This window comes from Colletotrichum scovillei (assembly GCF_011075155.1).
Source record: "Colletotrichum scovillei strain TJNH1 chromosome Unknown Contig00008, whole genome shotgun sequence".
Lineage (NCBI taxonomy): Eukaryota > Fungi > Ascomycota > Sordariomycetes > Glomerellales > Glomerellaceae > Colletotrichum > Colletotrichum scovillei.
The window spans coordinates 2622443-2645388 of NW_023336266.1; the positions used below are offsets into that span (position 1 = coordinate 2622443).

The 22946-nt window shown below is 54.0% G+C and overlaps 9 protein-coding genes across 9 annotated transcripts; 3 read left to right on the plus strand and 6 right to left on the minus strand.

The window, feature by feature from the left end:
- Nucleotides 1-109: 109 nt before the first annotated feature.
- HER10_EVM0004930 (aminotransferase class-V) lies at nucleotides 110-2716 on the plus strand. Its single transcript, XM_035474557.1, has 3 exons — nucleotides 110-802; nucleotides 862-995; nucleotides 1056-2716. The coding sequence occupies exons 1-3, from the start codon at nucleotides 687-689 to the stop codon at nucleotides 2021-2023; spliced, it is 1218 nt and encodes a 405-aa protein (XP_035330631.1). The 5' UTR covers nucleotides 110-686; the 3' UTR covers nucleotides 2024-2716.
- Nucleotides 2314-3426, minus strand: HER10_EVM0003726 (ribulose-phosphate 3-epimerase; the record flags this gene model as incomplete). The annotated part of the gene is made up of 4 exons (XM_035473390.1): nucleotides 2314-2580; nucleotides 2694-2939; nucleotides 3049-3175; nucleotides 3311-3426. The coding sequence occupies 4 exons, from the start codon at nucleotides 3424-3426 to the stop codon at nucleotides 2314-2316; spliced, it is 756 nt and encodes a 251-aa protein (XP_035330566.1).
- A 658-nt stretch (nucleotides 3427-4084) lies between these two features.
- Nucleotides 4085-6180, minus strand: HER10_EVM0001578 (V-ATPase subunit H). Its single transcript, XM_035471322.1, has 3 exons — nucleotides 5741-6180; nucleotides 5063-5591; nucleotides 4085-5015 (listed from the first exon to the last, which is right to left on the minus strand). The coding sequence occupies exons 1-3, from the start codon at nucleotides 6036-6038 to the stop codon at nucleotides 4403-4405; spliced, it is 1440 nt and encodes a 479-aa protein (XP_035330436.1). The 5' UTR covers nucleotides 6039-6180; the 3' UTR covers nucleotides 4085-4402.
- Nucleotides 6181-7351: 1171 nt separating this feature from the next.
- Nucleotides 7352-9958, plus strand: HER10_EVM0000338 (uncharacterized protein). Its single transcript, XM_035482828.1, has one exon. It carries the CDS (start codon nucleotides 8267-8269, stop codon nucleotides 9458-9460), a length of 1194 nt encoding a protein of 397 aa, XP_035330355.1. The 5' UTR covers nucleotides 7352-8266; the 3' UTR covers nucleotides 9461-9958.
- A 972-nt stretch (nucleotides 9959-10930) lies between these two features.
- Nucleotides 10931-12583, minus strand: HER10_EVM0001659 (ribosomal protein L6). Its single transcript, XM_035471399.1, has 4 exons — nucleotides 12430-12583; nucleotides 11988-12035; nucleotides 11582-11837; nucleotides 10931-11520 (listed from the first exon to the last, which is right to left on the minus strand). The coding sequence occupies exons 1-4, from the start codon at nucleotides 12473-12475 to the stop codon at nucleotides 11289-11291; spliced, it is 582 nt and encodes a 193-aa protein (XP_035330445.1). The 5' UTR covers nucleotides 12476-12583; the 3' UTR covers nucleotides 10931-11288.
- Nucleotides 12584-12902: 319 nt separating this feature from the next.
- HER10_EVM0000270 (vacuolar protein sorting-associated protein 26) lies at nucleotides 12903-14678 on the plus strand. Its single transcript, XM_035470058.1, has 4 exons — nucleotides 12903-13361; nucleotides 13447-13919; nucleotides 13994-14135; nucleotides 14213-14678. The coding sequence occupies exons 1-4, from the start codon at nucleotides 13145-13147 to the stop codon at nucleotides 14344-14346; spliced, it is 966 nt and encodes a 321-aa protein (XP_035330348.1). The 5' UTR covers nucleotides 12903-13144; the 3' UTR covers nucleotides 14347-14678.
- A 68-nt stretch (nucleotides 14679-14746) lies between these two features.
- On the minus strand, nucleotides 14747-18573 carry HER10_EVM0008581 (uncharacterized protein). The gene is made up of 3 exons (XM_035478098.1): nucleotides 17812-18573; nucleotides 15692-17749; nucleotides 14747-15638 (listed from the first exon to the last, which is right to left on the minus strand). The coding sequence occupies exons 1-3, from the start codon at nucleotides 18452-18454 to the stop codon at nucleotides 14797-14799; spliced, it is 3543 nt and encodes a 1180-aa protein (XP_035330855.1). The 5' UTR covers nucleotides 18455-18573; the 3' UTR covers nucleotides 14747-14796.
- Nucleotides 18574-18819: 246 nt separating this feature from the next.
- Nucleotides 18820-20336, minus strand: HER10_EVM0007052 (DNA repair protein rhp51). The gene is made up of 3 exons (XM_035476618.1): nucleotides 20098-20336; nucleotides 19888-20035; nucleotides 18820-19832 (listed from the first exon to the last, which is right to left on the minus strand). Exons 1-3 carry the CDS (start codon nucleotides 20188-20190, stop codon nucleotides 19021-19023), a joined length of 1053 nt encoding a protein of 350 aa, XP_035330764.1. The 5' UTR covers nucleotides 20191-20336; the 3' UTR covers nucleotides 18820-19020.
- Nucleotides 20337-20499: 163 nt separating this feature from the next.
- On the minus strand, nucleotides 20500-22492 carry HER10_EVM0011555 (hsp20-like protein). Its single transcript, XM_035480983.1, has one exon. It carries the CDS (start codon nucleotides 21697-21699, stop codon nucleotides 20947-20949), a length of 753 nt encoding a protein of 250 aa, XP_035331006.1. The 5' UTR covers nucleotides 21700-22492; the 3' UTR covers nucleotides 20500-20946.
- Between the last annotated feature and the right edge of the window lie 454 nt (nucleotides 22493-22946).

Sequence of the window (22946 nt, forward strand, 5' to 3'; positions counted from 1 at the left end):
GGCGCTTGGAATTTGCATGAGATGCGTCTTGTATCAGAGGCAATGCATAAAAGGGTGGGTGGGAGTCGAATAAGCGGCAGACACCTCAACTCAACTTCTCCCGATTCCCTCTCAATCTATTGGCAGACCAGAAACTATTACTCTGATCAAAGGAAACCATAATCAAGGATTGGCGATGAAAGTGTGCAACGGCGCTTGGCATCGGAAACTCTCTCACCAAAAACCCGGACGGGAAGAAGGCACGGCGGGCGGGCGAGCTTCGGGCGAGCCGGGCCCAACCGCCGAAACCCCGCGCCCCACACTTCCTCTTCTCTCGCTGCCCCTCTATCCTCCTCTCCTCCCCCGCCCACCAGCAAGCACCGCACTGAGGTTGTTCCTTCGCCCGCGCTGCAAAACGTCATGCATCCATGGAAACACTAGATCAATTGGCTTTCTGTAAATTGCGGGCTTCCCAAGGTCGCTTCACTTCTCAATTGGGCAGTTCCCTAATCATCTGAACCCAGTCCTTTTACGTCCATTACGCCCTGCCCCGCAACTGCTATCGTAATCTCACATCTTTAATACTTGGACTTGTTCCCATCACGATAGCTTCATTTCCTTTCACTTTCTAGTATCTTTGTGATAATTTCTTATATATTTTGAATTTATCTTGCACATCTTCAACAATACCACACAAAGTATTCAAGATGGCGTCCCAGATAGATATCGCTGCCGTGAGAAGCAAGTTCCCTGCCTTGGGCCAAGACCAGGTCTTCTTCGATAATGCAGGCGGAAGCCAGACGCTGGGCACAGTCATTGAGTCGTATGTCACCTGTAATTCTCAAACTCTAGTTCTAAAGTCACGCTCACATAGTATTCCAGCATCCGAGACTATCTCACACAAAGCAACGTCCAGCTAGGCGCCTCTTACAAAGTCGGCCAGAAGGCGACGGCCTCCTACGGCGAAGGCTACCAGGCCGGCGCAAAGTACATCAACGCATCCTCTGACGAGATCGGTAAATGAAATCCGCTCAGCAACCACTCGTGATAGAAACACTAACATAAAGGGGGGGCAGTCTTTGGCGCCTCGACAACCCAGCTCTTCCGCAACCTATCCCACACCTTCACCTTTGACAAGGGCGACGAAATCATCGTATCAGCAGTCGACCACGAAGCCAACATCGCCTCCTGGGTCGACCTCGCCGCCCGCCAAGGGCTCGAGCTAAAGTGGTGGAAGCCCACAGACGCATCCTCCACCACAAACCCAAAGCTAACAGCAGAGAACCTGAAGCCCCTACTCTCGGACAAGACCCGCCTGGTGACCCTCACGCACGCGAGCAACATCCTAGGCACGATCCACGACGTCGCCTCCGTAGCCTCCCTCGTCCACGCCTCCACCCCGAAAGGCCTCGTCTGCGTCGACGGCGTGGCCTATGCCCCGCACCGGCCCATCGACGTCAAAGCCCTCGGCGTCGACTTTTACGCCTTTTCGTGGTACAAGGTCTACGGTCCGCACACGGCCATGCTGTACGCCAGCCGCGCCGCGCAGGACGCGCACATGCGCTCCCTCGGCCACTTCTTCAACCCGAGCGAGTCCCTCGAGGGGAAGCTCGGGCTCGCGGGCGGCAGCTACGAGCTGGTCTCGGCCGTCCCGCGGGTGCTGGAGTACCTAGGCACGCCTGACTCCCAAGGCTGGAAGGGGAAAGTCGAGCAGGAGGGGCAGCTCCAGGCTACTCTGCTCGAGTACCTCAACGGTCGGGGCGACGTGACGATCTACGGCGAGACCGATGCCGGCACCGACCGCCGTGTTCCGACAATCAGCTTCCGAGTGCAGGGGTGGGGCACCAAGGAGCTCGTCAATGCCGTGGAGAACGAGTCCGAGTTTGCCTTCCGATGGGGTCACTTCTACTCGTACCGGCTGATCAAGGAGATTCTGCAACTCGATCCTGCCGATGGCATTATTCGGGTTAGCATGGTGCATTACAACAGCCGTGAGTCAAGTGTGCACCTTATCCGACCTGTGACATATGCTAATTTGCCGTAGTTGATGAAATCAAGGGGTTTATTGCGGCCTTGGATAAGGTACTGCAACAAAAGACCAAAGCATAGTGTATAATGTGATAGAATTAGGATTAGAAAGACCTGTAACTCCGGCATACCACCGGAAAGTTGCTGTCCGTCTGATATCTATATACGCTGAACATAAATCATGGCTCCCATAGCTTTTTATAGAGGACAGAAATACCAACAAAAAAAGGAAAAAGTCGTAAAAACGTGGCCGTGAGAGAAAAAGTCGGGGTTTTGGTGGTGTGGGGACTTCGATTCCAATCTCTCTCAGAGCTTGCCGGTCTTCTTCTCGACGGCTTGTCTGAGGATCTTGATGACCTCTGCGGGGTCCTGGGCACCAAAGACAGCGCTGCCAGCAACGATGACATTGGCGCCCGCATCGGCAGCCTGGCCGACGGTGGACCCCGTCAGGCCGCCGTCGACCTCGATGTTGAGCTCCGGGTACCGCTCGCGGAGGGCCTGGACCTTGGGCAGCTCAGAGGCCATGAACTTCTGTCCGCCGAAACCGGGCTCGACTGTCATGATCAGGACCATCTGCAGTTGTGGAGAGAACCCCCTGTCAGCCTAATGCACCTTCGCGGAGACCCCGTCTTGTGGTGTGTGTAACAGCTGCTCGTAAGAAGAAGAAAAAAAGGGCAATAACTCACGTCTGGTCTCTCGAGTGGGTCTTCACTCTCGAGGAGCTCCCACACAACGTCGACCGAGGTTGCGGGCTTCAGAGCCACACCGGCTAATATGCCCTGCTCGTGAATGTAGCGGATCAGGGCGCGGGGATTCGTCTTCTCGTCGGATTGGACCTCCGGGTTGTCGGAGTCGGAGGAAAATGCGGCCTCGTAATGGAAGCAGTACAGGTCTGCGCCGGCCTCCTTCATGCCCTTGACCCATTTCTTGGGCTAAATCGACGGATGCGTTAGTAGGCGCGTTGCAATATGCCGGGTTACCGCAAATGGACTTTCGGCGACCCCAAATAACCTGAGCCCAGGGCAGAGGGAAAGCAATTACCTCGGAAACCATCATATGACAGTCAAATGTGCCCTTTCCCCATGCCTCGATGGGCTTCTCAACATGACCTCTGATCTTGGCGACAACACCGGGTCCCCATGAAATGTTGGGCACAAAGTGGCCGTCCCTAGAAAACCATGTAAGTTAGCCACGGCTCGGCTCGGACATGAGAACAACTCCTTTGCGACCGGTGTTCCAAAAAAGCGGTCGCAAGATGCTTGTGTGCTGATTTTTTTTTTCTGGCGGGGTATGGTCTCCGTACATAATGTCGACGTGAAGCCAGTCAGCGCCTTGCTCTATGGTCTTGGAGCACGCATGGCCAAAGTGGCCAAAGTCGGCCGCGAGAATCGACGGGGCTATGATTGCCTTGGGTGCCATTGTGAAAGTAGGTAGGCAACAAGTGCAGTCAGAGAGAGAGAACGCTGTGCTTCGTTTGTTTTTGTGTGTGTCTCTTTGGTGGTGTTTTGAGAAGGAGAAAAACAGAGAGGTGTGCGTGGGCGGCGGATGGATGCGAGAGCGGGTGTGTCTGGTTTTGTTCGTGGGCACTGAACGGCTCTTCGGCGTTTGGAAAAGGGTTGGAGGGTACACGATCGGACATGCGACCGGAAGCTGTGGTAAGCTATGGACCCTGAACCACGAGAGCTCTTTCAGGTGGAGTTTCTGTTGGGATCTTCCCACATTCTGGGATATTCTGGGATCTAGAATCACTAATAACTGAGGGGTCGCAGTCGCGCCACCCCACGCCAAACGTCAACCCCGCCGGGCACGTACCGCCCGTATGATAAGCTCCGGAGTACATAACGCACCCCTTATTTTAGGTACCTCCCTACCTAAGTATGGCTCCACCCTTCCCATTGGGCTGGCTAGCTGGAAAATTCAAGAGACGGGGGCCGAATTGACCCCTGACGTTGCCAGTAAGGTACTAAGGTAAAGTACTTTACTGCGTATATCAAGATGGCCGGCGGGCCTCGCCGCCTCGGGTGATTATCCGCCGCCGCGGATTTGCGGTCACCTGTATCCGCACATCGTACGCCTCCATCACGCTCCTCGGGACCAAAAGAAGCATCCCACGATGCTCATCAATGGCGCTGTGCCCTGGCTCCGCGTCATAGTGCCAGTGTCCTACTCGACTGATCATCACCGTATGGCGTGTTCCATCCACAGACTCGAGATATCCGTAGGCACACATCACGATTTGGGCCAAGAGCGTTGACCAACGAAAAAACAATGGAATATGCGGGAACGACCTACTCCTGGTCCACTCTAAACTGCCTGGGTAATGCTGTCCCCCGTTTATACATACACAGAGCCTGGACTGATAGTCCTACTGTTTGTTCTTGCTCCGGAAACAAATTTAGTTGTCAAAGCTGTACTTCAACCAGCCACCCAATGCCTTCAAACTCTCCCAACGGACATTCTCGTCCGACTCTCCCATTAGCTCCATAACTCTGGTCTTGAGACCAAGCTTCTCAAGCTTGTATCTCATCTCAGGCACCTCCTTAACCAAGGCACCAACATCGTTGCATGCAATAGCCAGGACTGCCTTGTCGTTCTCCCACGGCTTCTTCATAATCTCGGCGAGCTGGCGCGCAATGGCTCCGTTCTCGTGCTCCAAAATCTTGCGCGCATTCTCGGCCCAGAAGACCTGGCTTCTGTGAGGCGGTGACCACCGGAGGTGACCAGACTCGACCTCAGCAACGTATTCGTCAAAGGTCGTCTTTGTCTTGGTGTACTCCTCGAGAAGTTCCTTGAGACTTTGTGCGTCTTCGAGCAGGTCAGGGTCTGTCAGGTGGCGGCCGCTCAGGTTGTCAAGGAGCGCAGGTAGTCGCGCAAGGACCGCAGTAGGGAGGAGTGATTTCTGATTCTTGCTGAGCAAGTTGAAAAGGGTAGAAACAACCAATCGGGTCGTCTTCTCCTTGGGAGAGAGGCGCAAAAGCTGGGTGTACAGCAAGACAATATCGTACTCGCTGAACATGATCAGTTGGTGAAAGCCATACGACTAGAGTGTACTTACTCGTTAAGCTCGTCACCAATATCTTCGGCTTCGAAGCTCATTTGCCAGATGACCAGTAGCACATGGTATAGCAATTGCAAGCCAACACCGCCGCCGAGTGAACCCTCAAACCCGGCGTTTCTTGTGGGCGCGGTCCCACTCCATATGCTTGCCGAGGAGCTACCGTTGCTGCCAATGCCAGCTGCTGTTCGGAGGATGTCAATCAGAGGCGCAATCGTCTCGCTTCTTTGGTTCCAGAATTGTTGTCTCGCGGCGTGTCCGTAGAGAATGGAGGAGTATTCCTGGACCGCGATATCCTGAAGGCCTGCATCAGAACTCTTCGCGAGGCCAGATAGGTAGGAGAGGAGCACGGGAATGGCGTTTCGGGTCGCCTGCGATTCGTTCAATGAGAGCGACATGAGCTTGGTCAGAGCCGTTGATGTAAGCAAGGGGATAGGGTCCTCGGTATTATTCGAGTGGGCAAGCAAAGGTAGAAAGTGCTTGTAGGGGTCGGTGGTTTTGAAAATAGCCTTCGAGAGTGACGGTACACCTATTTGGGAAGACGACAGTATTAGCGGGGTTGAGGCATATGAAGAGATCGTCGAGATATAACAATCTGTAGGGAAACTAGGACAGGACAGGTAGAGTCTGGCCAAAATGATGGATTGGCGAATCAATGGGGGATGGAATAGAACATACTGGGCAAGAGGTCCGCCAAGAGGACGAGGATATACTGGACGACATTGGCTTGCTTGCCTGCGGACTCGAGCACCGAGGGCTTTCCAGATTCACCAACAAAGAGGGAGCGGTAGCCATCGAGATCTCCTTCTACAATTTCCTTCCGAGCTTCGGGCTTCTTCGCCTTATCAACAGCGCGGATGCGGGCCAGGTGGTCCTCTGTGATGGTGCCTGCTCTAACAGCGCCATCCCAGGGGATTGGCCGCTGGCGGATGTTGTTCTGCAGCGAGGCCAGGTAGGTGGGAGGATCAAGAGACATGGCGGCGAGTCGAGGGAAGTGGCGACCCGGGCGGCTTTTTGGATTCAAGATGCACCTATGTCGCCGAGGAGGGGGTTGAAGATGAACGGCGTGGATGGATTCGGCGGTGCTGAGGGTCGCAGGTCGTTGCGGCAGGAAGCTGTCTGACGAACGTAATGCTCTCAAGCCGCAGCCGCGCCCGCCCAGTTTTTGGGTCACTTCCTTGCTCAAGTCACAGCGTCAGGCTGATGACATATGATTGGCTCGAGGTCCATTTCTACGCAAGCCACATGTGGCAGCTCCTAGTGACCCACCAAAGCTCTGCTTAGCCAATGAAGTTGACCAACTCGATTGAGCGTCGTGGCGGTGCGGTTTCCTCAATCTTGAATCCGTCCTAAAGCTTGGCTCACTGCCCTCTTAGTCTTACACACTTTGTTGCTTCAAATAGCACTACGACCCAGTTGCCCCGGTTCCCAACCACCCGATTTCCCCAAGTGCAGTTATCGTTGATACTCGGCTCGCCAGATGAAGCTGAACACTGCTCATCTTTCTTTTTTTCCCTCTACACAAATGACCCTTGTACGAAAGACTGGCCCACGCCAATATGCAAGGCACATACGGAAAAGAAGTCCCTTGAATCTTAAAAAGGCGTCACTGGCCAGAACTTCACGGCCTACTTGGCGATGACCCCTCCTGGGTGCCGCGGAGTCCCATCCCGCCGGTCGGGCTTACTTGCACAATTGATGCCGTCAAAGTTGCGGAACCCACGGACTGACACCTGCCGCGATCTCGTCGTGGTGCCAGAAGCCAGCGCAAGAGCTGTCATGGCGCTGCCAATCTGCCCTATACGAGTCAAAGACCGCTTCCTCTGCCCTAGAACTTCTGTCACGAGAGGTCATGACCACCGCACTAGATCCGATGTACACGGAGACTAATGTGACAGCGCGGAAATGAGCATGATCTCATTGAAGCAGCTCACGATGGGCTAAAAAGCGTCCCTGCCAATGGTTGCAAGGCACCACCAGATGGCAAGAGTACCTAGGTAAGCCCGGATCGCCTGCTTCTGGTAAACCAGCCAAGGAAGGAAGGAAGGAGCTCGCTAGCTGCGTTACTCGGCTGCGAGTGACAAGCCTGCGAAACGGTACCTGACGGGGCCGGCCCAGTGAGAGTGACAAACGGCAGGGCAAACAATCGCACCTCCCGTCCATTGTTACGGCCATGAGTATGTATTCGTACACTTGGGTTGGAACAGGCTTTCTCTGCCTATCGATTGTCGTCCAGTGGACGGACCGACCCCTGCAGGTAAACAAGTGGGAACCAAGGCGCTCTGGGCCGGGCCAGTCACGAAGGTGCTATCAGCGAGTAACGACCCGTTTCTGCCAACTCATACAGGCATCTCCCCGCACTAGGCCACTTATAACCCTCGTCTGTCCCGGGTGTCTTGGTCTAAGTGAAGCGGGAACCACATCTCGGCGCCCGATCTTCAGGAACAAGAACAGAAAAAGAAGCAGCAAGTGTGACGGAATCGCGCACTCAGGAGGAATCTTCACAATCACCCTCGTCAGAGATTGGCCAGAAACTAATCGGTGAAGCTAGATCCCTGCGGAACTTTGCATTATTTGAGGGTAGTATTGTGGGTGTCAGAAGTGTGGGTGCGCCTGGTGACAGCGGCAGCAAAATCAAGAGGTTGGACTTCAAGGAGGTTGGGAATCGACCCGCGCAACGGCCAAGAAAAAAAAGACAATCCCACTGCCCAAACCAAGTAATACGACACTCCCGTCAGTCAGCGCCTTCTCAATCTCTCCCTCTCTCTTAAATCAAACTTACCTGCAGGTTTCATTCTTCCCGACTTCTTGGTTCCTTCTTCCCATCTAATCCAAGAATCATCACATTCCAAGCTCTCAGTCCCTGCCAATACCTCTGCACACTAACAGGCTAAGGTTGGCCAGCTCACACCGCGACCACTCAATCACACCTCGACTACCTATACTATCAGCTTACCCTCCCTCTTCTTCTCATTCCCCGCCAACCATTAATACCTCATCCTACCGCTACAACATTCCTCACTCTCGCAATCTTTGGGGCGCCCACGAGGCTACGAAACAAGACAGGACCTCTCGATATCGCCATTGACCGAACAAAATTGGCAATCGTGGGGAGAGCCGACTTACATTCTCACTTCGCCGTCTTTCCGGCCTTGCGCATTCCTGGCAATTGACGACGCCGAGCAGCGGTTTCCGCCAGAAAAAATGGCACGGCGCAAGCAGTCGGCCGCGGCCCCTCTGGTCGCCGGCCTTCTTCTCTTGGTGTCCGCCCCCACTCCGGTGTTTGCCCACCCTTATCCTCTCCAGAATGTCGCAAACAACCTGTTTTACAACTTGGGCGACCATTTTATGAAGCGCGATTGCGTTCAACGTTGTGGAGCCGACTCTCAGTACTGCTGTGGATCTGGAGAGCAGTGTTACACCGTTAACAACATCGCTGGCTGCAGCACCGTGAGCGGAGGTGGAGGCTACGGCATTTATACCACGACATGGACTGAGACGAACACCTTTACCAGCACAATATCGACAAACTGGCCTGCAGTGACAACAGGGGCAGCTGGGGGAGGCACCGGGGCCACCTGTGTTCCTCAGAGTACTGGAGAGACGGCCTGTGGCAGCATTTGCTGCGCCGCCTACCAGTACTGTGCCTACTCAGGGCAATGCGCTCAGCGCGATGGCTGGGGCGGCGGTGTCACTACAATTACATCGGGAGGCCATACAATCACTACCCAGTACTCTGCTCCTTACCGCATCACAAGCACCGGGGCCACCGGCACCGCCGCCTCGGCAACCAGCACCGGCACAGTCGTACCCATCACCAACGAGGGTACTGGTGGAGGATTGAGCGGCGGCGCCATCGCCGGTATTGTTATTGGCACGCTTGCAGGTCTCGGTCTTCTCATGCTTCTCTGCTTCTGTTGTATCGCCCGCGGCCTGTGGGGTCTCATCTTTGGCAAGAAGAAGAAGGAGCACAGCCACAGCCGCGAACGAGTCGAGGTGGTTGAGGAGAGATACTCGCGTCACGGCAGCCGCATGCCATCTGCCCACTCTGGTCGCCCCTCGCACGGCGGCTGGTTCGCAGGTGGCGGTCGTCCCGCCCCAGCTGCTCGTCGCAAGGAAGAGAAGAAGGAAGGCGCCAAGTGGTTGGGCCTGGGAGCCGCCGCAGCGACCATGTTGGCGCTCTTAAATCTTAAGAAGGACAAGCCGAAGGCCAAGCCTCGGTCAAGCTACACCGACTCGTACTACTCGTACACGGGGACAAGTCCCAGTGAGTCTTCATGGGATTCTCGGGATCGATCGGATCTGACGTCCTACCTAGGCAGCTCTAGCTCGGGTGGAAGAACTCACCGCACCGGCCACACACGCGGCACACACACGACGCGCCACTCACGGAGGTAGCACCCCAAGTTCATTTGCGACCTCGGTCGAATTGCATATGCTGTCGGCTGCCTTTTTTACAAGGCTGCGGAAGCCCCGAACATGCTTTGAACGTACATAAATTGGTATTATTGCTTTCTATTTTTCTTTTTGGCGTTAAGGGGGGAAATCATAATCCCACCGGGCTTCTGATAGCACGGTGATGGAAACTACAAGGCACGAGAGACGAGACATTCGGCGACGAAGAGGGAGGAAATGAAAGACTGACGAGAGATATGAAAATCGGGTGGAGAGAAGAAGAGGCTTGGAAATGGCCACGAAGACTGTGGATGCGAGGAGGGTCATCTCTTTGGACATTTGAGCGTTTCCTACTTCATTTTCCTTGGTGTGGCCCACTTTGTCTACCCATCCTCCAAAACCCGCATAGCATGTACGATGTTCAGAACGATTTGATGGCATAGACGAAACTTCTCGACGCCCTTAATGCATGGAATGGAAACTAAATTTTTCGATTGGGCATTCCTGATTACAGCACCTGCTCGTTGCCGTGTCGCCTTCCTGTCGTGTTGTTGGTTCAAGCTCAACTGTGTATGCAGCGACACTGCCGAAGCTTTCTCGGGGAAGCCGTGTAAGTGTCGACAAAGTTGAGATGAACATGCGGCGCTTGCGCACTGCGAGCGCCGTTTGACCATGCATGGAACAAAGCGAGGTTTCCATGTGCGGTCTGTGTTTTCGCGTTTGGGCCGTCCGATGCGCACGTCTATGCGTGTGCGTTTTGTCGGGTCTACGAGGTCTATGAGGTCTAAGTCTAGGTGTAAGTCTGCGATGCGAGATCTCCACCTACGGGAAAGAGATTTTTTTCTTCCCCCCCTCCTCGTGGAGCATCTACCAACACAGAGGGGATTCCGCTCTCTTGTTCTTCATCCCACTATTCGCTAGTGGCCGGTTGGCCCAATGGCAAGGCGTCTGACTACGATTTCGTTTACCCTCGTTCGTTTAGGGCGAGGAAAACGTTGACAAAGTATCAGGAGATTCTGGGTTCGACCCCCAGGCTGGTCATTTTCTTTTGGCCTGAAGTGATTTGGTCCTTTTTTCCCTTCTCTTTTGGTGTCGCGAACTTTGGCAATGCTGTGTTGATGTATGGAAATGGAGTTGAGTTGAGTGGCGTAGCATCTGAAGAGGGAAATCTCATATTGTTTGCGTGCTTGTCAAGACGTGCTGCGAGAGTCTAGCAGGAGGATGACAACTCTGATGAAGCCATAATCTTGTCAAGTTTGGCTGAACTCTTGACTGATCGGGATGGCGGGATAAGTCAAGAATCACACCATCACGAGTTTCTCACTTTGCTGTTGAAATAGCGGCGAAAATCTCGTTCACAAGCAGTAAAGAGTATGTAGATAAGACATTGTCCACAGTGTGAAGAATGTCGTATCATATAACACGTTGGTTCATATTACAGCCATTGAGGAAAGGTTCTTTTCAAGTTTGAGTGGGTATCATTTCACCATGAAGAGTGTCTCATGCGAGTAGGGTATATAAAGAGGTGTTGTGGGATATACTGCTCAGAGAGGGGAGCAGGCAACGTCTTCTTGACTTTTGATGTGATTCATGGTAGCCCTGCGCTACACGATGCAAAGTGAAAAAATGGAACCCCGGCCACGCCAATTGTGTTGTGTGTAAGACCCAGAAACCCCAGTTTGATTTTTGCATTTGCCTCGAAAAACATGACCTGTTTTGACCCTTTTTGTTTTGGTTTTGCTCCCCTCCTCCGGCTCATACATCAATCAATACCTTCGTTTTTATTGATTCATCGAGAGGGATTTATAACGTTGAGTGGAAAAAGATGCATTTAAGCCTCCTCCTCAATGTTGCCCTTCTCGGAGACGTACATGCCGTCCAAGAACTTACGGATATCCTTGTTGCGGACCTTGCAGATCTGCTGGATATCGGCAGCGGACTGGGAGACAGCCTCGAGGGAGTTGCCGAAGAGGACGAGCTCGTCCTTCTGGGCCTTGGAGACCTCGACGTCGACGCCCTCGCGCATGATGACCTTGCGGACGAGCTTCTCGCCAATGAAGTTGCTAAAGTGCACATGTTAGTCTCTTGTTAACCGTCAGATGTGAGGGTACTATGCAAACATACCGGATCTCGACCTCCCACAGACCAGTCTCGGAGTCCTTCTCCAGGTTGACGTTGATGGGGAAATGGGCGTAGACGTAGCGCATCTTGTACTTGAAGCCCTTGGTGACACCGACGATCAGGTTGTTGATGAGGGTGCGGACGGTGCGGAGGGTGGCAACGTTCTTTCTTGAGCCGTGGTGGATCTCAATGTTGATGGTGCCCTTGACCGGCTGGGAGAAGTTGACAGCCAAGTGGGACAGGTCCTTCACGAGCTTGCCTGGTGACGGGTGTTAGCCATAATGACCTGGTGAGGGGTGCTGCCTCACTCGAGCCGTTGCGCTCTGCTTGCGCAGACTACAGACAGCTAAAAGAGGTGGCTCGCGATGTCTCGAGACATATCGCGTTCGGAAGAGGGTCTTGTACTTACCACGGGGGCCCTCAACGGTGACGATGCGGGACTTGATGTGAACCTTGACTGTTTGGAGAATCCAAGTCAGCATGCATTCGATTGCCTGCCACTACTGCTCCTTTCGAGCTCATCCACAGTCTAAAACTCTTCAACCCAAAAACCCAAATGTTGCTTTGTCCGCCTCAAGCCTCCCTAATCCCTCTGCCATTGTGTTGTGATTGTGGTTTTCCATTTTTTTGCGCCAGCAACCATGTTGCCAAAGGCATCGAGGTTGCGACCATGACAGAGGAAGGCGAGAGACTCGAAGTGCGAATGGCGACAAATAGGTGATATAGTATCGTGAAGTTCAAAACCCGGCGGAGCTCGCAGGGGGCCGCATCGTGGGAGAGGAGTATTTTCGTCGTATTGTGTGCTCAATCGGTCGTCAAGGAGACGACGACGACGGCATTGCTTCACATACCATTCTCGGGAACCGTCAGGCTCTCTTGGGAGTGGATGTATCTCATCTTGACGTCGGGGGGAGGAGGGCTGTCGGCTGGGCGATCTACTGGGCGACTGGTCGTTCGTTGGGCGATGAGGGACAATTCTTCACTTTCAAAAAAGTTCCAAGTCGGGGAGCCTGGCAGTCGCGATTCAATTTTCGGGTGTGGGGTGCAAAAGTTCTAGCGAGGGCTTGTGTGCACGTGAGGGCAAAATTATGGTCTGTGCGTAATTGGATTCCTGGCCCACCGCCCGGCTGCCCGGGTCAAGTGGAGCAGAACGGACCTGGAGCGTCCGGGATATGGCCGTTGAGCTCCAGCCACAGCTCCGGGTCACCAGCCTCAATTACTGAAGATGACTGCCTGGCAGAGTCACGTGTCAATACCAGCCAATGGGAGGATGCACTCTCTACAGCTCCAGTTGCTGCCCACTCTCGATAGCTGCCCGGGCTGGCGCAACTGGAGCAGCGCAAGCCGAGTGAGTGCACGTACAGATATAGATACGTCAGCCTTGAAGCTCCGCGACACCTCCTTCTCCGACGCCCCGATATCAATTCAACTTAATCTTTAAATTCCAAGCTCGACGGGCCGACCGATCAGTAGCCATTGGGATCTTGGATCCGTCGCCCCCTTTATATCCGAGCATCGAAACGACACAATCGCGCGAGATCCGGGCATTCCCCCGCATAGGCCAAGATGTCGTACTTCTTCTCAACCCCCGTCGACATCGACATTGTGCTGGAGGACGCCGACGAGCGGTCCATGGTCGATGTCAAGCTCGACAAGAACCGGCGCGAGAAGGCGCCGCTGTACATGGACGGCGAGTCCGTCAAGGGCGCCGTCACCATCAGACCCAAGGACGGCAAGCGGCTAGAACACACCGGCATCAAGGTCCAATTCATCGGCACGATAGGTGAGTCTTTCTGAGCGAGCGAACCCCAAGAACCTCTCCCGTCTTTCGTCCAATACTAATACTCCCATTTTTTTTCTCTGCGCAGAAATGTTCTTTGACCGCGGAAACCACTACGAATTCCTCTCCCTCGTCCAGGAGCTCGCGGCCCCGGGCGAGCTGCAGCACCCGCAGACGTTCGACTTCAACTTCAAAAACGTCGAGAAGCAGTACGAGTCGTACAATGGCATCAACGTCAAGCTGCGCTACTTTGTGCGCGTCACCGTCTCCCGCCGCATGGCCGACGTCATCCGCGAAAAGGACATTTGGGTCTACTCGTACCGCATACCCCCCGAGATGAACTCGTCCATCAAGATGGACGTCGGCATCGAGGACTGCCTCCACATCGAGTTCGAGTACTCCAAATCCAAATACCACCTAAAGGACGTTATCGTCGGGCGCATATACTTTTTGCTCGTCCGCCTCAAGATAAAACACATGGAGCTGTCCATCATCCGGAGGGAGACGACGGGCGCGGCGCCGAATCAGTATAATGAGAGCGAGACCCTGGTGCGGTTCGAGGTGAGTTTGCGGATCCCGATAATGCTCTCCTCCAATTCTCAATGGTCCTGTGTACTGACTTTCTTGGCACAAAGATTATGGATGGCTCGCCTTCGAGAGGAGAGACGATCCCCATCCGCCTCTTCCTCGGCGGCTTCGACCTGACACCCACGTTCCGGGACGTGAACAAGAAGTTCTCCACCCGGTACTACCTCAGTCTCGTGCTCATCGACGAAGGCAAGTCACGACACAAGCCCCCCCGTCCATGTTTATTTTCCTGGTCAAGTCAACGCAGGCTAACAGTAGACCACCAGATGCGCGGCGGTATTTCAAGCAGTCGGAAATCATCCTCTACCGCCAAGCCCCTGACGCCGCCGCCGGTCCTAACATGATCATGGCCGCCGCCCCCGAGAACCCAAAGCTGATGGGCCAGTCTGTTCAGGCATAGAAGTATCTGAAGAATGACGCCATGGTTTACAAGTAATGAGTTGTTTGATGAAATAGGGGGAAGGGGGGGAGGTTATTCTGTATGATGTGGCTGCTGCCAATGGAGGATCAGTCCTCCTCAAGACCGTCCCACGTAGTTTTAAGCATAGGTCACGGCGTTTGGGGTAAACAAAGCTGGGGTCTGCTGCACTGATACAACAAACAATGAAATTCTTTTTCTTCATCTACCTAGGACCTTGACCGATTACCGAAGAAACAAAACCCAATGCATGCAATTCGTAAAGGTATCTGGTTGTCCTGGATCATTCTTGTGTGGTCCAGGATCGCGCGTTCTTGATTACTTGTACACATGCTCTCTCCATCTCCATCCCCAACGAAGTAACCTCTCCTCCACCCCTTTGGCCCGCATTGCCCTTTTAACTTTTCTTGTTTCTTTGCTCATTTCATCCATTTACAAAATGTCCATTGCATCATCAGCCTCAAACCCAAACTGGTTATTCTGGATGGCTGCGATCCGGTCGAGTTCGTCCTGGTATTGCTTGCGCAAGTCCGGTAACGTAACGACCTTGCGCTTGCCCTGGAAGGTCGTCGACTCCCTCGAAACGTTGGGAGGCGGCAACTCCTCGGAAAAGATCCACGCTTGCTTCGGATCGACGCAGCTGAGGGCGTTGATGAGTAGCAAATACTGCTTCGTGACCGCCGTATCGAGAATGTCCTCGCCAATGAGCTTATCGCCCTCGCCGGCGTGTCGCAGCTTTTGGATACGGTCGAGCAGCACCGTAGCGGCACCGCGGTAGTCGTTGTGTTTAATCCTCCAGGAGTAAAGGATCTGGTGGTATGGGATGCCGCTCAGGACATCCATCGTTGCCTTGCACCTTTGTGCCAGAATGTCGTCGATCGAGTCTTGTAGACCCGGGAACGGTAGCGACATGAGCTCGCTGTTGTGGTACGATTCGCACATCTTGTCGACGAGCTTGCGCAGAGAGGAGAGCTGCATCGCCTTATCCTTCATGGCCAGTAGACTAGCATGGGCGACGTCGAAACGTGAGAGTACCGTCGCCGCATTGAACTGTCGGCTAAGCATCTCGTTTCTGACCAGGGCAGCTTCGGGACTGGCGTGTGAGTATTGAATTGCGAGTCCGGCGAACTCGATCACATATGAGTATGCCTTGGCCTTCTCGAACAGAGCAACTGCGTGACAGTAATACCTAGCCGGCCCCTTGTTGAGCAGGTTCCACTCAGTATCGTCAAGCAGCCCGCTGCTGTGTCGGTCAACATCTACGTCTTTGACGCCTGTCACTAACATTAGTTTAGTTTTCTACACAGCAGGGGCAAATTGAACTTACTCATGCCTATCGCTGCTTTACGGAAGTGGAAGGCGGCCGAAGCAAAGTCTTTCAGCGCAAGGAAAACGCGGCCCTGGATGTAGATGGCGAATGGCGTCTGAGCGCAGTAGGGGTTGAGTTGAAGAGCAAGATCGGCCCGCTCTCTTCTGATGAGGGAGCACTGGATCAAAGTAGGTGACACCTCAATATCGCTGTTGGAGGCACAGAGATCCGTGACGATGTCTGTGATACTCGTAGCCAGAGGCTCATTTCTGCCGTCGACAAAGCCAAGAAGATGACCGACATTACCCTCCAACGCGGTGACGGTCTGCGTCTCCTCTGCAGTCCTCTTTGTGGTGCTGGGCGAGCCTGAGAAAGAGTCATTGCGCTCGTTCTTGTTGCCAATAGGAACGGTGATTTCGGTCTTGGAGAGCCATCGAAGCAGCTCTAACCGACGAAGTGACTCGAGGAACTGTCTGAACACGGCGCCGACGTCAATTCGTTTAGAGAGCATGTCTTCCTCTTGATCCCAGTCGAACTCCATGTGTACCAGAAGTAGGACCTGGCTGAAGATGATGTTCCACTGTAGATCAATCGTCTCCTGAACGGCCTTGACAATGAGCTTCCGTCCAAAGTCGGTCAGTGGTTGACGGGCCTTGCGGCTTCCAGACTCCTCTGTAGCCGCAATCAAGCCCGAGAGGCTTTCGTATAGATCCATCGTAACACCGGTGTAAGACTGTCCCAGACTCTCAGTGACCTGTGCGCAGTCTTCGTCACTTACAGTGCGCCAAAGTGCAGTGGTGTCAAAGAGGTATTGGAGTCGTTCATAGTCCGTTCGAGGGGTCTCCTCGTAAATCTCAGGTCGCAGGGCGGCGGTGCAGACCTGTTGTATACTGTCCGAAATAGCATCGAGGAAGCCGACGCCCGTCGACACAAGGTTTGCTATCCTCTCCGAGGCCTCATCTGGTCGTGAGAGATTATAGTACAGACGCTCCAGTGAGCTGCACTCTCTGATGGCAGAGATTGCATCGGCACACACAACCCACGTCATGTCGGATTCTGCATCGAGAACCAGTGCAACTGCCTCACCACGTTGCTTGTCCAACTCGATCAGAAGACGGTAAAATCTCCTCCACTGGGTCTCGCTGCTAGCACGGAATTGCTCATAATCCATACCACCAGCCGAGTTCCGGTCCAAGGATGCTGTTGAGGCAAGAACAGAGCAAATTGACTCTGCCAGGCCCTTTTGTTGGCTCTTCGAGCTGCCCTCCTTTTGAGAATAAAGCCCCTTCTCGTATATGGATAGAGCTGTTTCGAGGGTCGCTTTGGTGAAGCGGCCAGGGGCGAGAATAAGATCCAACCACTTTTCTGTCGGGTCTGTAGGGTCAGAGGATCCGGACGTCGGCGCGGTGGGATAGCTCGTGTCAATGTGGACTGACGCCCACTCGCTTTCCCATGACTCGGCGATGTTGTCTCTGTTGAGATCCAGCTCCTGGACTCTGTAGGTCATATTGTTCTTCCACAATGTCCACAACTGAATACCGCCATCTGCCAGTGTTGAAAGAACAAAGTCCGCCAGGGTCCACACATCTGAGAGCGACGGTGACGATGGGGTGAGGTGGGTATCAGGGAACGCATCTTCCACGTAAACGGTGTCGCTGTCGCGGGCTTTAATATTCCAGAATTTGAACTCCCCAGCCCCGATGGGCGAGTACGTGGCGCACATCCTGTTGCCTGTTCCGTCGCCAACCAGCTGCAACAAGTTTGTCTGTGTGGGTTCAATCTGCCACTTGCCGACTTCTTGCGGGTTGCGATCAGAGTTCAGTATGTCGCCGGTAAACAAGATCTGGCCTGTCCGCAGGTTCCAGATGCGCATGCGATGGTCGAGACAGACTGTGAAGAGAAACGCCGCATCATCGAGGCCCAGGTTCGTAACCTGTATCGACGTCGCCGCGCTCGCATCCATGTGGATGTTGCGATATCGGATAGACTGGTTCTGCTGGAACGGGAGATAGCTTCGAATGCCCTGCGCCCATCCTTGTGAATTGTAGATCGTCTCCTTCCAGGGGTTGCTCGTTGCTATGTACAAGTTAGTGTGGAGCTCTCGTTGTGGTAGCAGCAGTCGAGGGGAAGTGACATACAATCCTGTGTCTTATTCCGGTCCAACCTCACCAGCCCGCCGTCGTGAAGAGAAATGACAATCTGATCGGTGCTCGCGGCAACCATGCGATGCGGGTGCTTGAACCCAAAGACCTTTGGCTGGTACACCTTGCAGGCATCTCCCGGGCCGGCCTCGATGGCGGAGCGCTTCCTGAAGAAGTCGGGGCGGAGAGTGAAGGTGTACAGGCAGTTGGCCTCGTCGAGCACGAACATGGAGAGCGCATCATGTTCTCGGGGGTCGGCGAACGCAACGCAGGACGATTGAATCGGCACCGTGAATCGGAAATTGAGAATCAGCGGCGCATCTACCGTCTTCTCTTGTCGGCAGGTATCGACTACCCGCAGGCTGAGGACGAGACCGTCGTCCAGCAGCCTCCAGAGGAAGCTGCGCGGTGCATCGTGCCATCTGCGGTGGTAGACGGACGAAGCGGGAGCGAGGTTCTTGAGCCGGAAGTTGACTTCGTCTTCGCTGATGTTCTTGTCGCCGGATGTGAGCTTGCGGGTCGCGCCCCTCCCGTTCGACGTCAGCGAGGGGACGCGGATGTTGATGATGGACGAGGCGGAGGCCGGTTCGAGATTGAGACGAGTCTCTCGGTATAAGTATTGGGTGTCGGCGGAATCCATTTTCGTTTTGCCCCTAACCTGCAAAGACCTCAAACGCCGGAGATGAGAGAGAGAAAGAGGCCGCGGTAGTCGCGGATCGGGCTCGGCGCATTAAGCAATCTGTGGCAGCAGAAAGTTCGTCGCGATTGAGTTGATGGAATTTCCAGTTTGAAGGCTCCTACGCGCCCGGTGGGGCTACTCCCAAAACAGCAACCAGCTTGATACAGTGCTGCAGTACACGCAAACGGTTTCCACACTGTACACGCTCGACATGATTCTCAGAAAGTAGGAGATGATAATTCTAGACAAGGTGGACACAGGGGAGCAACGACGATGCATCTGTTGATGCCCATAGGAAATATTTCGAAGACGTTTTGATTCATTACCGTTCTAGCTAATGCTCTGCACCTAGTCTGCACAAATGGCAGCAGAAATACCACAACTCCAGTGTAACGATTGCCACCCAACGCCAGCACCAATGCATGCCATCTTTCCCAACCCGGGGGTGTATCAAAGCTCACTCATATGCGCATAACACCATCACAAGCTACTTTCGTCCAGTCGTCCCGTACCCATACGTACCTACACTATTCCTTCTCCAGGTCCTTGGGGCTTGGGTCACCGATGCCATCCTCATTGATCGCAAAGAGACAGTCACTCTCCGGCAAACAGGGGCTGTCGTAGATCTTGGCGACACGAGTCTCGCCTCGACCCTTCCTCAAGCTAATTCTCGTCGTACTTGCGTGGGCGATAATGTTACCGCCGATTGGCTTCTTCGGGTCGGGGTTGAACATAGCACTCGGTCCACCATCAACCTGTGCGACGACTTGGTTGGTGATGACCACGGCAATACCAAACTCGTCGGCAAGACGCTGAAGCGTGCGCATAAACTTGGCCAGGTGAGTCTGTCTGGACGAGAGTTCCCCTCGACCCAAAAAATCGGTTCTGTAGAGCGCCGTCGCACTGTCCACAATGAGGAGCGAGAATCGGGTCTCGCACATCATGGCACCAGCTTGCTGGAGAAGCTGAAGCTGGTGGTCTGAATTGTACGCGCGAGCATAGGCCACGTTGTCGAGGACCTCTTCTCCGGAGAGACCGAATCTGTTGGCGACGGCCAGCAGTCGAACGGGTCGGAAGGTACCCTCAGTATCAATGTACAGACACTTGCCCTCTCCGCCACCCATGTCAAAGGGCAATTGACATGTCACGGCAAGAGTGTGGCAAATCTGACTCTTTCCCGTGCGGAACTCTCCAAACAGCTCAGTCACTGATCCGGTCTCGATACCACCGGCGAGAAGTGTATCCAGCTGCTTGGAGCCAGTCGTGATAGAGATGAGCTCGCTTCGGCGTTGGTGCATCTCCGTGGCGGTCGTGAAGCCCATTGGGACGAGTTTCGAGGCTGGTTCCCTTCAGTCAGATTGATTCGCACGAATGTGTTACTTGAAGTTTCATACCTTCGGCGAGAATTTTGGTTGCCTTTTGTTCCGAAATGCCTTTGATCTGCTCCAGCATGCGGCGCGGGGTGTACGCTACTGATTCTACGGTGTTGAAGCCGCCGTCGACGACCATTTGGATATCGCGCTTCGTCAAGCCAGCAACTCCCTTTTCCGACGTATTCATCAGCACGTCATATACAACGTGAAGGCAGTCTGGTCGGAACTTACCTCAAGCGCAGTGAGTGGCGTAGGCGCGCCGGGCCCGGTCATGCCGCTCTCATCGCCATTGTGGCTCTCGTCGTAGCCGTCAGCGTCGGCCATTGTGCTCGTAGATGTAAGATTGGGACGTCGGACTGTGTATACACGAGGAGAATTACAGCAGTGCACGCGCAAAGTCGGATGTCGAAAAAAGGATAGGTGGTCATACAGTTGTCAAATTGTTGATGGTGGGCGAAACGCGGGCTCTTAAGACGCGTCGGGGATGACTGGTGGTGGCGACTGACTGAGAAGAAAATACGCCAAATCACGTGCGGCAATTAAGAAGCCGGTCGGCCCCACCGTGTGCCTGGAGTTAGCGTCATACTAAGACGCTCCGTGCTTCCCTTATCAAACTCACCACAGACATCATCCCAAGGTAACAGCACGACAATTGCTACTCATGACCTCTTCAAGATAAGGCATTCGTAATTGTGCCGCATGCCAATGCCAAGCTTCTGTTCGTTTGATCTACTGTATGCATCAGCGGCAAATGTGTTCGAGAGCTTGCAGCAGCCCTCCTATGCGTTGAAGCCTCCAGCTCAAGCTGGGCTAGATATCATCACTCTACCGTCTGAAGTCATGTTAAGCTCACAATCAGATACGGTCACGAATTATAAATGGATCCAATCATTTGGTTTTTAAACTTGTTTCATTATCATTGCTAGTATATAGCGAAGGAAAGAAAGAAACCCGAAACACCAATCCCAATGCAAGAGACCCATTAATGCTCATCCCTCCATCAAAGTCCCGTTTCCTATTCACTCGATTCTCATTATTGTCGTGTTGTACAATTGGAAGGATTATAGTCATGGTCGTCTTTTAGTTGATGAAGATGCGGCGAGTCTCGTGCTTGGGAGCCTTGGGCACCCGGATGGAAAGGATACCATCCCTGAACCCAGCCGAGACGGCGTCCTGCTTGATCTGGCCGGGGAAGTTGAAGACCCGGCTGAATTCGCCGATGCTGCGCTCCGAGACCCAGTACTTTGCGTTGTCGACGGGCTCCTTCTTGGCAGCGGCGTGCTGGTGGTGATGCGCGACAGCAGAGGCAGACTTGTCGACCTCGGCGACGGTGGTGGCGGGGGTAGGCTGCGCGGTGGAGTTTGTCTCGTCGTCCTCCTCATCCTCGACGGTAGCCTGGTGAGGCGAGCGAGGGCGCTCAGTACCGGTGGCTGTGGTGGTGCTGGCGGCGTCGTTGTTGCTACTGCCGTCGGTGATGGCGCCGCTCATCTCAGCTCCGGAGGACTGCTGGAGGAGGCCTGCGGGCGGGGTGCCGGCGGTGTAAGACCTCTCGACGCGGCCGCGGATGTGGAGGGTGTGCGGGTCGGTGAACTCGATGGAGACGTCGTCCTTGCTCATGCCGGGGAGCTCGCCGTGGAGCTCGTAGGCGTCCTCGACCTCGCGGACATCGAACTTGGGCTGGAAGGTCGGGACGTGGTTGCGGTGGGTGCCGCGGGCGCCGCTGGAGGGAGTGCCGTTGCCCTGGCGGGAATAGTTGTCAAAGTCCTCCAGGAGGCGGAAGAGAGGGGTGAAGGAGGCGTCGGAGTTGTAGAAGTTGCGGGGGAAGAAGGCCATTTTGATGGTGTTGTTGTTGTTGGTTGTTATAAGGGTGTGAAGTGGTTGTATGGTGAATTGATTGATGAGTAGAAAAATTGCAGTGGTTGCGAGAACTGGTTGTTTTAATGTGTGTATGAGAGAGTTGTAGCTGTGAGTGCTTGTTGTTGTTCTGATCTGATGAGAAGAAATCGGTGTAAGAGGCGATCAAGACGACCGATTTATACAATTGAAGCAGGCACCATCGTGCCTTCCCCAGCGTTCCGGAAACATCGCTGAAAAATCATAGAATTCGTTGCAAGGCCCTTCGAGAATGGACTCGCACGTTGGGGAAGAGACGCGCATGCTGTGAAAGCCTATTCTGGAGGGATCTGTAAGCTTCTCTTTGACGATGGCCTCATGATGGGAGAGAGAGGGTTCTGGTAGCTTCGGAGGCGTGGAAGGTGCTGGAACCTTCCAGCGGTTTTCATTGGTTTCGCCACCTGCACAGCGATACATTACTCAACTCAACCCCCATTGAATTTTGGAGTGTAAATCATGCATTTCAATTGAGGTATCTCGTTGGCACTCCGATCAATCGATATTTTCTCATTGATCATTACGATAAACATGTCAACATCCGAAATGTAGAACTCGCATCTTCAGACCTTCGAAGAGCGGTTCGAAACCGCTGTAAGTCGCCGCGCGGTACATCCACCTCGCCTACTTTTTAGAGTTTCGGCCTCCAACAAGGGTTCAGCAAGACGCAATCCGTCACCTGTCCAATCAAATTTCGTCCCCCAGCGTCAAACGGATGGTCCGTGCCGGGACACCTCTTCACTCTCTCCCCCCTCCCCGGCCCCCAGCTCGCCCAGTAACACAGACCTGTCCATGACAGAAAGCCGACCGAAAAAAAAGAGTCCAGACTCTCAATCGCCCATGGCCAGGTCCAGACTCTCATTCCAAACCAGCCCGCGGGATCCCCATCATCGTGTCGGATCGTACAAATCGGGGTTTGTAGTGTGGTACAGCCCACGGCGACTCCCGTTTTAGTCTGCATGTCCGGTCTGGTTCCCGCGAAACCTGTTGCACAATTATCTACGCCCACTTTCTATGGGACCATGGGTCGTGAGAGAGCGGGGGAGAGGGAAAAAAAGATTGCAACGCAGTAGGCCGTTTGAGAAGGACGAGCCGATACCGATGGCAGCTTACGGCACTGCTGAGTCAAGCTCTTACCTCATGTAACCTTCGGATAGGTCAAGCCCGCACGTCGTAGCGTCTCCGGCCCT

Coding starts and splice junctions, on each gene's coding strand:
- HER10_EVM0001578 (XM_035471322.1), bottom strand. CDS start 6,038: ATGTCTCTTGATCCTCCCACCTACCTGGCCTCGCTGCAGAACAACATC. Junction 5,592..5,740: donor CTTGGCGGACCTCTTGCCCA/GTATGTTCTATT, acceptor CTTCCCAAATAG/GTGTACCGTCACTCTCGAAG. Junction 5,016..5,062: donor ATTGGTGACGAGCTTAACGA/GTAAGTACACTC, acceptor GATCATGTTCAG/CGAGTACGATATTGTCTTGC.
- HER10_EVM0000338 (XM_035482828.1), top strand. CDS start 8,267: ATGGCACGGCGCAAGCAGTCGGCCGCGGCCCCTCTGGTCGCCGGCCTT.
- HER10_EVM0007052 (XM_035476618.1), bottom strand. CDS start 20,190: ATGGCCGACGCTGACGGCTACGACGAGAGCCACAATGGCGATGAGAGC. Junction 20,036..20,097: donor CGCCACTCACTGCGCTTGAG/GTAAGTTCCGAC, acceptor ACGTCGGAAAAG/GGAGTTGCTGGCTTGACGAA. Junction 19,833..19,887: donor AACCAAAATTCTCGCCGAAG/GTATGAAACTTC, acceptor GAAGGGAACCAG/CCTCGAAACTCGTCCCAATG.
- HER10_EVM0004930 (XM_035474557.1), top strand. CDS start 687: ATGGCGTCCCAGATAGATATCGCTGCCGTGAGAAGCAAGTTCCCTGCC. Junction 803..861: donor CTGGGCACAGTCATTGAGTC/GTATGTCACCTG, acceptor ATAGTATTCCAG/CATCCGAGACTATCTCACAC. Junction 996..1,055: donor CGCATCCTCTGACGAGATCG/GTAAATGAAATC, acceptor AAGGGGGGGCAG/TCTTTGGCGCCTCGACAACC.
- HER10_EVM0000270 (XM_035470058.1), top strand. CDS start 13,145: ATGTCGTACTTCTTCTCAACCCCCGTCGACATCGACATTGTGCTGGAG. Junction 13,362..13,446: donor CCAATTCATCGGCACGATAG/GTGAGTCTTTCT, acceptor TTCTCTGCGCAG/AAATGTTCTTTGACCGCGGA. Junction 14,136..14,212: donor TCTCGTGCTCATCGACGAAG/GCAAGTCACGAC, acceptor GTAGACCACCAG/ATGCGCGGCGGTATTTCAAG.
- HER10_EVM0008581 (XM_035478098.1), bottom strand. CDS start 18,454: ATGGATTCCGCCGACACCCAATACTTATACCGAGAGACTCGTCTCAAT. Junction 17,750..17,811: donor CCGGAATAAGACACAGGATT/GTATGTCACTTC, acceptor ACTTGTACATAG/CAACGAGCAACCCCTGGAAG. Junction 15,639..15,691: donor TAAAGCAGCGATAGGCATGA/GTAAGTTCAATT, acceptor TGTTAGTGACAG/GCGTCAAAGACGTAGATGTT.
- HER10_EVM0011555 (XM_035480983.1), bottom strand. CDS start 21,699: ATGGCCTTCTTCCCCCGCAACTTCTACAACTCCGACGCCTCCTTCACC.
- HER10_EVM0001659 (XM_035471399.1), bottom strand. CDS start 12,475: ATGAGATACATCCACTCCCAAGAGAGCCTGACGGTTCCCGAGAATG. Junction 12,036..12,429: donor CCTGACGGTTCCCGAGAATG/GTATGTGAAGCA, acceptor TTCTCCAAACAG/TCAAGGTTCACATCAAGTCC. Junction 11,521..11,581: donor CTGTGGGAGGTCGAGATCCG/GTATGTTTGCAT, acceptor TGTGCACTTTAG/CAACTTCATTGGCGAGAAGC.